Source organism: Aythya fuligula, chromosome 2 (genome assembly GCF_009819795.1).
Source record: "Aythya fuligula isolate bAytFul2 chromosome 2, bAytFul2.pri, whole genome shotgun sequence".
Taxonomy (NCBI): domain Eukaryota; kingdom Metazoa; phylum Chordata; class Aves; order Anseriformes; family Anatidae; genus Aythya; species Aythya fuligula.
Genome location: NC_045560.1, coordinates 866,324 through 878,834, shown reverse-complemented (window position 1 = coordinate 878,834; position 12,511 = coordinate 866,324). Strand labels below are relative to the sequence as shown.

The following is a 12,511-nucleotide window of genomic DNA, read 5'->3' as shown; positions in this document are numbered from 1 at the left end:
TGGGCTGCTGAGGGTGGAGAGGGGAAGCGGTGGGAGCTCGGCACGGAGGGACCGGGGCTTTAAAGCTTTAAATCCCCGAGTGGGGGGGGGGGACACACACCGGGACCGGGGGGGGTACCCTAAAAAAGGGAGGGGGGGGGGACACCGGGAATGGCTTCTCCCTGCCCGTCGGGGGGACACCGGGACTGGGCTCAGCGCCCCTCAAGGGGACACCGGGACCGGGATAGGGACGGGGAAGGGGGACGGGGACCGGGACCGGGCCCTACCTGCACCGTTCCCGGAGCCTCCGCCGCACCTGGCCCCCCCCCGTGTCGCCCCCCCCGGGGTTGTCGCCGTTCCCCACAGCGTCCCCTGCCGGCCGGCGGCCTCGCGGAGAGGCAGAGGGTGATTGACAGCTGTCAATCACCGGGATAAAAAAGAGGAGACAGCCGGGGGGCAGCTGGGGGGCTGAGGGACCCCAGAGGGGGGGCTCCTGCTCCCTCAGCCCTCCCGCTGGCCCCCGCGGAGGTGGGGCGAAATCCGCCTAAATTTGCCCTTTTTTCGCCCAAAAAAGCACCCTGGAGACCCTCCGCCCCCCCCCCAACTCCAGGGGTCGCCCCCCACCCTTCGCATCCCCCTCCCGGGGTCGCTGCTCGGCGCCGCCCGTCCGGCGGGGGCCGCTGTGGGGATGCGGCCGGCGGGGACCGGGGGGGAGGTGGCGGGGGCCGCCCCCCGGGGCCGCCCCGTCCCGTCCCGTCCCGTCCCGTGGGGGTCCCGTCGGGTCCCGTCCCGTCGGTGCCGTTCCCGGTTCCCGGGGGGGGGGGGGTGATGGAGGGGCTGCACGCCCGCATCCAGGCCCTGGAGCGGCGGCTGGAGCGGGCCGAGGAGGCGCTGAGGGATGGGGGAGCCGGGGGGCTGCGGCTGCCCTCGGTATGGCTCGGCCGGGGGGGGTGGTTATGGGGTCGGGGAGTAGCCGGGGGGGTTGGTTATGGGGTCTTTGTGGGGTCGGGAGGGTTGGTTATGGGGTCTTTGTATGGGGTAGGGGGGAGGCAGGGGGGGTTATGGGGTCTTTGTGGGGGCGGGGGAGTGGTTATGGGGTCTTTGTGGGGTCGTTGTGGGGTCGGGGGGTGGTTATGGGGTCTTTGTTGGGGTGGGGGGCAAGCGGGGGGGTGGTTATGGGGTCTTTGTGGGGGCGGGGGGGGTCGGGGGAGTGGTTATGGGGTCGGGGGAGTAGCCGGGGAAGTGGTTATGGGGTCTTTGTGGGGTTAGGGGGGAGGCAGGGGGGGGTTATGGGGTCTTTGTGGGGGCGGGGGAGTGGTTATGGGGTCTTTGTGGGGATGGTGGAGTAGCCGGGGGAGTGGTTATGGGGTCTTTTTGGGGTCGGGGGGGTGGTTAGGGGTCTTTGTTGGGGTCGGGGGGGGTTGGTTATGGGGTCTTTATGGGGTTGGGGGGGTGGTTATGGTGTCTTTGTGGGGATGGGGGAGTAGCCGGGGGAGTGGTTATGGGGTCTTTTTGGGGTCGGGGGGATGGTTATGGGGTCTTTGTGGGGATGGGGGAGTAGCCGGGGGAGTGGTTACGGGGTCTTTGTGGGGTTGGGGGGGAGGCTGGGGGATGGTTATGGGGTCTTTGTGGGGATGGGGGAAAGCCAGGGGCTGCTGATGGGGTCTTTGTGCAGATGGGGGGGAGCCAGGGGCTGGTTTATGGGGTCTTTGTGGGGTTGGAAGGGAGCCAGGGGCTGCTTATGGGGTCTTTGTGGGAATGGGGGTGAGGCTGGGGGGGTTATTTTGTGTCTTTGTGGGGATGGGGAGGAGCCAGGGGTCTGCTTATGGGGTCTTTGTGGGGATGGGGGGGGAGCCTGGGGCCGGTTATGGGGTCTTTGTGGGCATAGGGGTGAGCTGGGGGGGTTATTTGGGGTCTTTGTGGGGATGGGGAGGAGCCAGGGGTCTGCTCATGGGGTCTTTGTGGGGATGGGTGGGAGCAGGGGTTGTGATCTGGGGTCTTTGTGGGGATAGGGGGCAGCCTGGGGGCTGCTTATGGGGCCTTTGTAGGGACAGGGTGAGCATGGAGGCTGCTTATAGGACTTTGTGGGGCTGGGGGTTGCTTTGTGGAGTCTTTGTGAGCTGGGGGGGGGGGTGTTTGTGGGGCTGGGGGTTGCTTACGAGGCGATTTGGGAGGGGGGAGGGTGTTTGAGGGTCCAGGGATCAGTCTGGGGATCATTTGGGGTGCTGGGGGCTGCTTTGGGGTCTGATTCTCATCTGAGGAGGGTGTTTGCGGAGCCGGGGCTCAGTGCGGGGTTCAACTGTGGGGCTGCTGGGATCCCGAGGCGGCGTCTGTGGGACTGGGGGAGCAGCTTGGGGGCTGCTTATGGGGTCTTTGGCTGGCTTTGGGGGCTGAGCGGGTGTTCGAGGGGCTGGGGGCTCAGCCTTATGGGGCCGCTGCGCCCGTAGGTGCCGGTGACCTTCGAGGACGTGGCGGTGCAGTTCAGCAGGCAGGAGTGGGCCCTCCTGGACGATGGGCAGAAGGAGCTGTACCGGAGCGTGATGCGGGGCAGCTACGAGATGCTGGTGTCCCTCTGTAGGCAGCCCGGCTGCTCTCTCCTTTCCTTTCCCTTTCGCTGGGATCTCCGCCCCCATTTCCCAAAAAAAAAACAAAAAAACAAAAACCAAACATCTGCTCCATCTCTTGTCCCCCCCCCAGCAGCGGGCAGAATTTAGGGGGCGCAGGAAGGGGTAGTAAGGGGCTCGGTGTCTTCTCCTCGTGGAGAGCAGGTAACGCTGTTCCCCTCGGGGCATGCGCATGGATGTGAGTGCTCTGCACCCTGCCTGCTGCACGGCACACCCCACACACCCCACACACCCCACAAACCCCACACGCCCCCCGTTAATTCTCTCCCACGCTGAGATTGGGGAGCTGGGGCTGGATTTCCCAATGAGGGCACCAAAGCCGCCTGTCACCACCCCATGGGCTCTGCTCCGAGGGCAGCCTGCGGAGCCTGGGCTAAAACACGACGTGAGGCACAAACCTGCTCCCACCACGGGTGGCTGTTCCTGGGGGGGTGTCAGATAACCCAGAGGGTGCCCCCATAAATCTCCCTGCTGGTTCCTGTGCGTCCCTAACTACGCAGCACCGCTGCTGCTTTGCGTGGGGATGAGCTTTTGCTGGGCAGGGACTGGAGCCTGTGCAGGCGAGAGGCTGTGGGGTGCCCAAAGGCAGCGTCGCGCCTCGCCCCTGAGCCCTGTTTTGCCCTTGAGCAGACTGTGACCTCGCCAAGCCTGAGCTCTTATCGCGGATTGAGAAGGAAGAAGAGCCGTGCGTGCCAGCGGAGCCGCGCCGGGAGGGGGAGGCAGTGCCCCCAGAGCCAGCTGCAGGTGGGTGACACTGGGGGGGCTCCTTCTGTGCTGGGATCCCGGCTCCTGCCGCTTGCCAGGACCTCCCCTGGTGCAGTGGCTGCGGTGTTAATGCACGTGCTGCAGAGCTGATGCCCTGGGGGGGACCCCAGCAGCTGCTGCTGACACCAAGTCCCCTTCTTCCCCCAGAGCCCAGCTCTCCTGGCTCCATGAGCGATGGAGCTGTGCAGGAGGAGGCAGAGGAGTCCCACGAGGCCACCCCGGACCGCAGCACATGTGAGTGCCCGGCGAGACCACTGTATGAGGGACCCCGGGCCCTGCCCGTGTCCCACCCGCTGCCCTAATCCCTGCTTCTGCCCTTGCAGCTCGTGTCCTTCAGGGAGCTGTTGGCACCCCAGCGGAGCTCAGCCCGCCGGGCCCCTCTCCGCCCTGCCCCGTCTCCACGTGCTGCCGTGATGTGGTGAACCTGAGGCCGCCTCCATCTCCCCCCCCTGCGGCAGGTACTGGGCAGAGCCCCCCCGGATCCCAGCCGGGGCTGGGGTCTCAAGGAGCACGGCACGCGGGGGCTTTGGGGGGGCTTTGAGGGGCTTTTGGGATGGGATTTTACCCAATTAGGGCTACAAAGAGGGGTGAAGGGCCTAGAGGGGAAGACGTATGAGGAGCAGCTGAGGTCATTTGGGATGTTCAGCCTGGGAAAGAGGGGGCTTAGGCTGGACATCAGGAAGAGGTTCTTCACCAAGAGGGTGGTCGCGCACTGGAACAGGCTCCCCGGGGAAGCAGTCATGGCACCGAGCCTGTCAGAGTTTAAGATGTGTTTAGTCTGTGCCCTCAGTCATAGGTCTGAATTTTGGGTAGGTCTGTGTGGCGCCAGGAGTTTGACTCGATTTTCCCTGTGGGTCCCTTCCAGTTCGGGATATTCCGTGATTCTATGAATCCTGATGGCCGAGATGGGGCTCTGACAGTAAATCCTGTTGCCAGGTAGCTGGTTTGCGCTGAAGGGTGAATCCCTGATGAATCTGTTAGGTTCTTCCCATCCTCAGCAGTATTTCATCATGCCAGGCCACCCAGGGGTGTCTCTGGTGGCGAGCTGTACCCATGCCCTGCGTGTACCCACACCATGGTCCCAGCATGAAGGGGGGTTTGGTGCTTCCATTTGTAGCAGCTCCCGGGTGGGCAGGCATGGGAAAAGCCCCTGAATCTTTGTGCTTTGTCCTCAAAACCGAGCGGAAGAATGATGCTCAGCTTCTTAGCTGAGTTCTTAGGAAGAACTTCTTTACCAAAAGGGTTGTTAGACATTGGAACAGGCTGCCCAGGGAAGTGGTGGAGTCACCATCCCTGGAAGTCTTTAAAAGACGTTTAGATGTAGAGCTTAGGGATATGGTTTAGTGGGGACTGTTAGTGTTAGGTCAGAGGTTGGACTCGATGATCTAGAGGTCTCTTCCAACCCAGAAATTCTGTGATTCTGTGATTCTGCAAACATTTCCAGCAGGTGCTGATGTGGGGATCCCGACAGAGGTCCCGCGGGAGGAGGTTGCTGCGGAGGAGCTGGCGGTGCCCGAACGGCCGCTGGAGGGGCTGCAGAAGGAGGACCTGAAGGATGCGGCGAGCGGTGGCCAGGGCCTGGTGGCAGCCGTGCCCAAGGAGCTGGACAGGGAGCCGATCCCGGGCCTCTGCCGAGCAGCAGCGTGCACAGATCGCAGCCACCCGGTCGCCTTGCCCGGAAAGCCGGTGGAGAGCGCCTGCATGGGCAGGACGGCGAGCTGCCAGCGCAGCTCCTCTCGGGAGAAGTTCTACCGGTGCGTCGTGTGCGGGAAGAACTTCCTGCTCAAAATCAACCTCATCATCCACCAGCGGAGCCACAGCAACTGGGTGCCGTACGTCTGCGTCGACTGCAACCAGGCCTTCATGTCCAAGAAGAAAATCAGGCGGCACCTGCGGATCCGGGCGGCCACGGGGTTCTGCCCCCCATCCGATGCCAAGGAGCGTGCCAGCAAGCCCCCCTGCCCGGCCGCCCAGCCCCGTGCCCAGGGCAGCGGCGCCGCGGCGGCGCAGTGGGAGAAGCCCAACCCCAACCGGTGCCCGCTGTCGCCCCAGAAAATCATGTACACGTGCAGCGAGTGCATGGAGAACTTCTCCAGCCAGAACTTCCTGATGCTGCACCAGGGGATGCACGCCGACCTGCACCACTTCACCCTCTGCGCCTGCTGCAACAGGAGCTTTGTCTGGGCCTCCGAGCTGCTCCCCCAGGCCGAGCGGCCCTACTGGTGCGGGGAGTGCCAGAAAGCCTTCAAGCAGCACGAGCACCTGGCCGGGCACCAAAAAACCCACTCCAGGAGGGAGAGCCCCTACGAGTGCAGGAACAAGCTGCCTCTGCCAGTGGCACCTATTTAAGCGCGGGGGTGTGAAGTAGGAGACGTAGCGGGAGAGAAGGGTCAGAGCTGGACTCGATGAGCCTCGTGGGTCCCTTCCAACTCGGGTTATTCTGTGAGAGCACGGGGGTTGTTTCCAAGGGTGGAGGGCTGCTGCTGTCCCCTCTCTCCCCCTCCTTGGCCACGAGCCCTGGGCAGCCTGGCTGCAGCTCGCCCTGCCCAGCACGCCTGTGCCCGGCGGCTCTTTGTGCTGGAGGAGCCTCTGCCACGGGGCGAGGACCTGGTTTAGGTGAAGGACTCCTCTGGCTCGAGGTGTGGATAGATGGCAAACGTGGAAATGTCTGCTGTGACAGCTGAACGTGGCTCTGTCGTGCTGCTATCAGCCTCCAGCCGTGTCCCCGTGGGACCGCAGCATCCCCGTGGTGCTGCTCTGCCAGGCTGGGGTCAGGTCCCAGCACTGGTGGGCAGCCGGGGGGGGGCTGCAAGCACTGATAAAAGCTGGTGTGGGGTCTTTCCCCCATTTCTGGAAGTCACCGAGGGGTGTAAGAGGACATTGGACCCGATGATCTTTCGAGGTCCCTTCCAATCCCTACAGTTCTGTGATTTTGGAGCCGAAGAGCTGGGTAGGATGCCGATGGGAAAATAATTTGGGGGGAAAAAGTGTGAAAGCAGCGGGAGCGGCCAGGTCGGGTTCTGGCGGATGAAATGTGCAGAGGGGGCTCCCGCAGTGCCAGCGGGGTCGCCACCGTGACTTTCCCTGTGTGCCTTCATCCTGCGGGCCGTGGCCCACGGTTCCTCACCCCCCACGGCGTGGGGCAGTGGTGGGGCTGGAATAAAGAGCAGGAGCAACTCGGCCCCGTGGTGTGTGCTGGGGGGCGAAGGGACGGCCACGGCTGGGCTGTGCTCGGCCTCAAATCTGGGGGGGGATCAGGGTATGGGGGGTACGGTGAGGGATCGGGGTCTGGGGGGGGGTTATGGGGAGGGATTAGGGGGTGGGAGGTATGAGGGATTAGGGGCTGTGGGGTCAGGGAGGGATCAGGGTTGGGGTGTCGGGGAGGGATCAGGGGTTGGGGGGTCAGGGAGGGATCAGGGGCTGGAGGTATGAGGGATTAGGGGCTGGGGGATATGGAGAGGGATTGGGGTTGGGGGTTATGGGGAGGAATCAGAGGCTGGGGGGGGTCAGGGAGGGATCAGGGATGGGGTATCAGGGAGGGATCGGGCTGGGGGGGTCAGAGAGATCAGGAACGGGGTGTTGGGGAGGGATTAGGGGCTTGGGGGATATGGGGAGGGATCAGGGGCTGGGGGGGTCAGGGAGGGATATGGGGCTGGGAGGTATGAGGGATTAGGGGTTGGGGGATGTGGGGAGGGATCAGGGACGGGGTGTCAGGGAGGGATCAGGGGTTGGGGGGTTGGGGAGGGATGGGATAATGGGGGGTATGAGGAGGGATCAGGGACTTGGGGGGCTGAGGACAGGGAGGGTTTGGGACCGGGGGGGACCTTAAAATGTGTGGAGAGGCTCCAGGAACGTGTGGGGAGTTCTGGGACCGGGGTGGTTTGGGGCTGGAGGGGTCCTTGGGCTGTGTGTGTGTGGGGTCTGGGAACTGGGAGGGGGCGGAACTGGGAACGGGGCTGACTGAGACTGGGAGAACTGGGCTGGGGGGACCCGGGTCAGGAACACCCCACCCCCGGAGCACTTTGGGGATAGCAGGGCTGCAAGTGGGGGGCTGTGAGAAGGAGGGGACGGGGGTCCCGGGCCTTGAGGGGGGGTCTGTGAGGGGAACCAGGCCCGGGGCCGTGCTGCGGGCGGGCCGCCAGGCGGCGCCGTGGTGCAGCAGCGGCGGCGGCGAGGGGCGGCCATGGCCCGGTGGGGCCCGGCTCAGGTACGGGGGGCACCGGGCACCGGGCGGAGGCGGCTCCATCGCTCCCCAAACCCCCCCCAACCTCCCCCTTTCCCCCCGGTCCCTTCCTCCGCAGGAGGGCGGCGGGGACCGGCTCTGCCCGCAGCCCGGTGCCCGCCGCACCCCGGGGTGGGGGTGGGAGGCCTGGGGGGTGCGGGTGCGGGGAGGAGGGGGACGGGGGGGGTCCCTAGGGTGCTGCCCACCCTCGGAGCAACCCCCCCTTTGGACCCTCAGCTCCTTTCTCTCCCCGCTAACAGGAGCCCGAGTGGGGGCCCGAGCCCTGGCAGCCGGTCCCGCCGCAGCCCCCCGGCCACGTCGCGGTGCCGGTGGCGGTGCCGGTGGCCGTCGAGGGCGAGAAGCAGCCGGGGGTGGCCGAGATCTCGCTGTGGACGGTGGTGGCGGCGGTGCAGGCGGTGGAGAGGAAGGTGGAGACGCAGGCCCTGCGGCTGCTGAGCCTGGAAGGGCGAGCGGAGACGGCGGAGAAGAAGCTGTCGGAGCTGGAGAAGGCGGTGCTGGATTTCGGGGGGCAGCTGGAGCGCAAGTGGGCCGCCCTGGCCGCCCTCCTGCAGGAGAGCACCAGGCGCCTCGAGCACGTCGAGCGCCAGCTGAGGCATCGCGGATGCTGGGCACCCCGGCCTGGCATGGGGCCCGGCGGGGACGTGCCCCAGGTAACGGGGGACAAGCCCCCGGGGAAAGGGGGACGTGCCCCAGGTAATGGGGACAAGCCCCATGGAATGGGGATGAGCCCCACGGAATGGGGATGAGCCCTGGGGAATGGGGGATGTGCCCCAGGTAACGGGGACAAACCCTGGGGAATGGGGGACAAGCCCCAGGTATTGGGGACAAACACCAAGGAATGAGGGATGTGCCCCAGGTAACAGGGATGAGCCCCGGGGAACGGGGGATGTGCCCCAGGTAATGAGGAAAGGACATTGGGGACGTGCCCCAGGTAACGGGGACAAGCCCCACAGAATGGGGATGAGCCCTGGGGAATGGGGGATGTGTCCCAGGTAATGGGGACAAGCCCTGGGGAATGGGGGACAAACCCCAGGTATTGGGGACAAACACCAGGGAATGGGGGACATGCCCCAGGTAATGGGGGACGTGCCCCAGGTAAAAGGGACAAGCCCTTGGGGAATGGGGGATGTGCCCCAGGTAACGAGGACAAGCCCCGTGCAAACCTCCTGGCTGCTAGGGGAGAGGTGTCTGAGCAGGGAGGCATCGTTCTGCTGCTTTGGGATTGTTCCCTGAGCTCAGGCTGGGACATGCAGGAGCTCCGCATCCACACTGTGCCAGCCCACAGCACACGGGGGGGGATCAGGGCACCTTGTGGGGGCAGAGAAGGCAGGGAGGTGCTAAGGGGGTGCTAAGGGGGTGCCTCCTGCCGTTTCAGGTGCCCACGGCGGGTGAGGATGATGCCGCCTGTTTGCCAGAGCAGGAGTGGGGCGGCTTGGACAGCCGGCAGCAGGAGCTGTACAGGATGGCGGTGAAGGGGAGCTACGAGGCCGTGGTCTCTCTTGGTAAGGATCAGTCCCTGTGCACGTCTCAGACTCTTTGTCACCTTCCATCCACCACACCGTGCCCGCTGGGCAGGGCGCAGAGCCCCCCGGCAGCACGTGGCACTGCTCCTGCCGTGTCCTGCTTCCCTGGAAGTGTGCCCCAGGACGTGGCTGTACGTGCACCACCCTGGAGGAGTTGGTTGCAGGCAGCCCTAAGTTCTAGCACTAATTATTTTTGGCTGAGAATAATGAGTTATCATAAAGGACAAGTGCCCGATGCGTACTTCTTGCTGAGATAACTACAATCAGTCGTCCAGTGGGGCTGACACCAGCTTGCTCTGACTGTCCTGGGAAAAAACAAACCTCTGTTCCAGCAGCCCAGGACGCCCCGGCTGTGCTGGAGCAGCTTTTGCCCAGGGGCTGTGGTGCCAGCGCCCAGCATCAGCCGTTGGCACGGCCGCTTCCTCCCCTAGGGCCCGGGGACGCCAGCTCCAAACCCTCTCTGCTGTTGCCGGCCGAGGACGGGGAGGATTTGGGGACCAGGACCCACGGGCTGCTGGAGAAGGGAGCGGTGTCAGGGCACGTCGGTGGCGGTGAGTTGCGGCAGCCACGATGGCGTGAACACCACCACGGAGAGGGCCTGGGGGTGGGGAAGGGCTGCACGTAGCTTGGCTGGGCGAGGGGATGGGAATTGAGGGCTGAGGAGGAAAAGCAGTGCCGCAGGGGGGAAAGAAATCCGAAAGGAGCCACGCCAAATGTCCAAGCCCAGAAGAGCCAAATAGCGAGAGAGTGGAAAAAGCCCGGGCAGGGCTTAGCGTGAGCGTGGCTCTGCGCCTGCTTGCCTGCAGACAAGCTCGGTCCTGCTCCTGGAAGGTAGCTTTGGTCCTTTGCCCCGGATTTACCCAGTGAAACCCTGCTGTAAATTCCTGACAAAGTTCCTTCCAGGACAGAGGACTCCGCAGCCACAACTTTTTGTGGAACAATTACAAAAGCCCTCGTGTTTTCCTCTCCTTTGGCTTCTTTACGACTATTGCATTGTCAGGCCCTTGAATGCCCCCCAAGGTGACCAGATAACCCCCAGCAGACGCCAGCATCCTTCCACCTCTTGTTCTTCTCCCCTTTGCTCATGGTAAAACCCTCCTGCTCCCTCTCTAGTGGCACGTTTGCTGCTTGGTCTCACCAACGTGCTGCAGGGGCAGCTCAGCTCCTGCTCCTACGCTGGGGCCAGAGGCACGGGAGAGCTTTCCTTGGCTGGAGGTGAATAATTGCTGTCTCCCAGCAGGTGAGAAGATCGTGATCAAGACAGAAGAGCAGCAGCCGCAGGAGGAAGGACCAGAAAGCCTGGCCCTGCCGCAGGCTCCCTCGATGAGGCTGGAAGAGGAGGTTCCCCTGAGCCAGGAGCTGCCGGTGCCCTGGGAGAGCCACAGCAGCTTGGACGAACAGAAGGGAGCTGGAGAGGGCTTGGGGGAGCTCTGCAAGCACGGGGCCGCCCAGCCTGAATTCAAGCCCGTGGTCGTCCCGCTGGAAGCTCGCCCTGCCCCGGGGGCTTTGACTTTCCCGGCAGAACACGGGCACGGCGCGGGGACCGAGCAGCCCTTCACCCTGCCCCAGGGGCTGCCGCTGGGAGAGGACACTGCCGCGGAGGCTGCCTCGGCACAGCCCGGCGCCGAGGAGCACGGCCCGTGTGGCGCCGGGGACGAGCCCCACGGCCTGCCCTTGGGCTGGAAGAGCGTGCGGCTGAAGCGCAGCCTCCTGGCGCGGCAGCAGAGCCAGGCGAGGAAGAGCAACGGCTCCTTCATCTGCACCGCCTGCGGGAAGAGCCTGGCCCACCACGCCGCGCTGCTGCGGCACCAGCGCCTGCACACGGGCGAGCGCCCCTTCCAGTGCCCGGCCTGCGGCAAGAGCTTCAACGAGAAGTCCAACCTCAACAAGCACTACCGCATCCACACCGGCGAGCGGCCCTACAGCTGCCCGGCCTGCGGCAAGGGCTTCATCCAGAAGCACCACCTGCAGAAGCACCAGCGCATCCACGGGGTGCAGCTGCGGGCGGGCTGGGCGGGCCGGCCGGCGCGGGGCGGCGGGGCCGGGGAGCGGCTGTACCGCTGCATCGAGTGCGCCGAGAGCTTCCCCCTGCAAGCGTCGCTGGAGGAGCACCAGCGCCGGCACACCCAGCAGCGGCCCTTCCAGTGCAGCGGCTGCAGCAAGAGCTTCCGCCACCGGCAGTCTCTGAACCACCACCAGAAGGTCCACGCCGCCGCCAGCCCTCCTGCTGCCGGCTTGCCCGGCCGCGGCCAGGAGCCGGGGACTGTGCCCTGCAAGCCGTCGACGCAGGACAATCCATAATATGAGGGCTGCAGCCAGGAAGGGGCAGCGTTTCTGCAGGCGGAGAGGTGCAGCGGCCCGTGAGGGTGGCACACGGTGGGCAGGGGGCATCGCGGCACTGTGGGGCTCCCCGCAGCCCCCCACCACGTCCCCGGGGACGAGGACGGGGCCGGCTGACACGCTGCGGGGCCGAGAGCAAGCGGAGGAGGTCCGGCAGCAGGGGCTGTGCCGTGGAAGGGGGCTCGGCTGAGAAGTGGCTGCTGCGTGTCTGGCGCCGTGGGACGGGGAGCGGAGCGCTTGAACTCAGGGTTCCTTAAATCCTGCCCAGTTTTGGGGGGAGTTGGGTGGCCCGGGGAGAGGCTGCTGGGACAGCCGGGGTCACCGCACGGCCGGGGAGAGCTGTGGATAAAAGATGATGTGGTCTGATGATGGGCTTCGTGTGTCAGCTGGTGCCACGCCGCCTTCAACAGCTCCTGCTGAGCGAGTTGTGGGGGTGATGCCACGTGAATTGTGACCGGGTCCTCGCTGGTGGCTTCGCCAGGACACCTCCTGCTCCCCACGTGCCTCCTGCGAGCTGAGGGATGAGCATGAGTCCTCGTGCCAGCAGCAGGGCAGCCCCCGGGCGCCTTCTCGCCAGCAGCAGCACCTCAAGGTGCAGCGACACCCCCGGCACTTGGCGTGCCCACCCTGCACGGGTGCTCTCGCCCAGCCCCGGAGAATGCAGGAGCTGCGCCAGGGAAATGCAGGAGCTGCCCCGTGGCCATGCAGAGCCCCCACTCACAGCCCCATTCAGCCAGGAATTGTGGCTCTGGGAGGGGATTAGCACCACAAAGCCTTATCTGCCCTCCTGCTCTGCCCCCCAGGCCTGCCCAGCCTCTTCTCCTCCTCCTCCTCCTCCTCCCCTGGCCCAGGTTTTGTGATTTCAGTCCTGTCCCAGCACCATGTGGGCCAAAAACCAGCCGTGCCCTGGGCTGCAGCAGCAGGGCGAGGGAGGGGATCGTCCCCCTGGGCCCTGCTCTCGTGAGACCCCCCCGGGCACTGCCTTCGCTGTGGGGCCCCCAGCACCGGGACGTGGAGCTGCTGGAGTCCAGGGGAGG

The 12,511-nt window shown here is 65.3% G+C and overlaps 1 protein-coding gene across 2 annotated transcripts; it reads left to right on the top strand.

Annotated features, from left to right (window-relative positions):
• The first annotated feature begins 7,549 nt into the window (after positions 1–7,549).
• LOC116486617 (zinc finger protein 282-like) lies at positions 7,550–11,828 on the top strand. Of its 2 annotated transcripts, XM_032183007.1 has the most exons (5): positions 7,550–7,575; positions 7,851–8,261; positions 8,987–9,113; positions 9,566–9,685; positions 10,375–11,828. In XM_032183007.1, the coding sequence occupies exons 1-5, from the start codon at positions 7,552–7,554 to the stop codon at positions 11,433–11,435; spliced, it is 1,743 nt and encodes a 580-aa protein (XP_032038898.1). In that variant the 5' UTR covers positions 7,550–7,551; the 3' UTR covers positions 11,436–11,828. The 2 variants fall into 2 exon arrangements, with proteins under 2 accessions (XP_032038898.1, XP_032038899.1); XM_032183008.1 differs by lacking the exon at positions 9,566–9,685 and having other exon boundaries at positions 10,372–11,828.
• The last annotated feature ends 683 nt before the right edge of the window (positions 11,829–12,511 follow it).

Excerpts from the sequence above, each read along its gene's own strand:
- LOC116486617 (XM_032183007.1), top strand. The coding sequence starts at position 7,552 with ATGGCCCGGTGGGGCCCGGCTCAG. Across the intron at positions 7,576-7,850 it reads CCCGGTGGGGCCCGGCTCAG|GAGCCCGAGTGGGGGCCCGA; the intron begins GTACGGGGGGCA and ends CCCCGCTAACAG. Across the intron at positions 9,686-10,374 it reads GTCAGGGCACGTCGGTGGCG|GTGAGAAGATCGTGATCAAG; the intron begins GTGAGTTGCGGC and ends GTCTCCCAGCAG.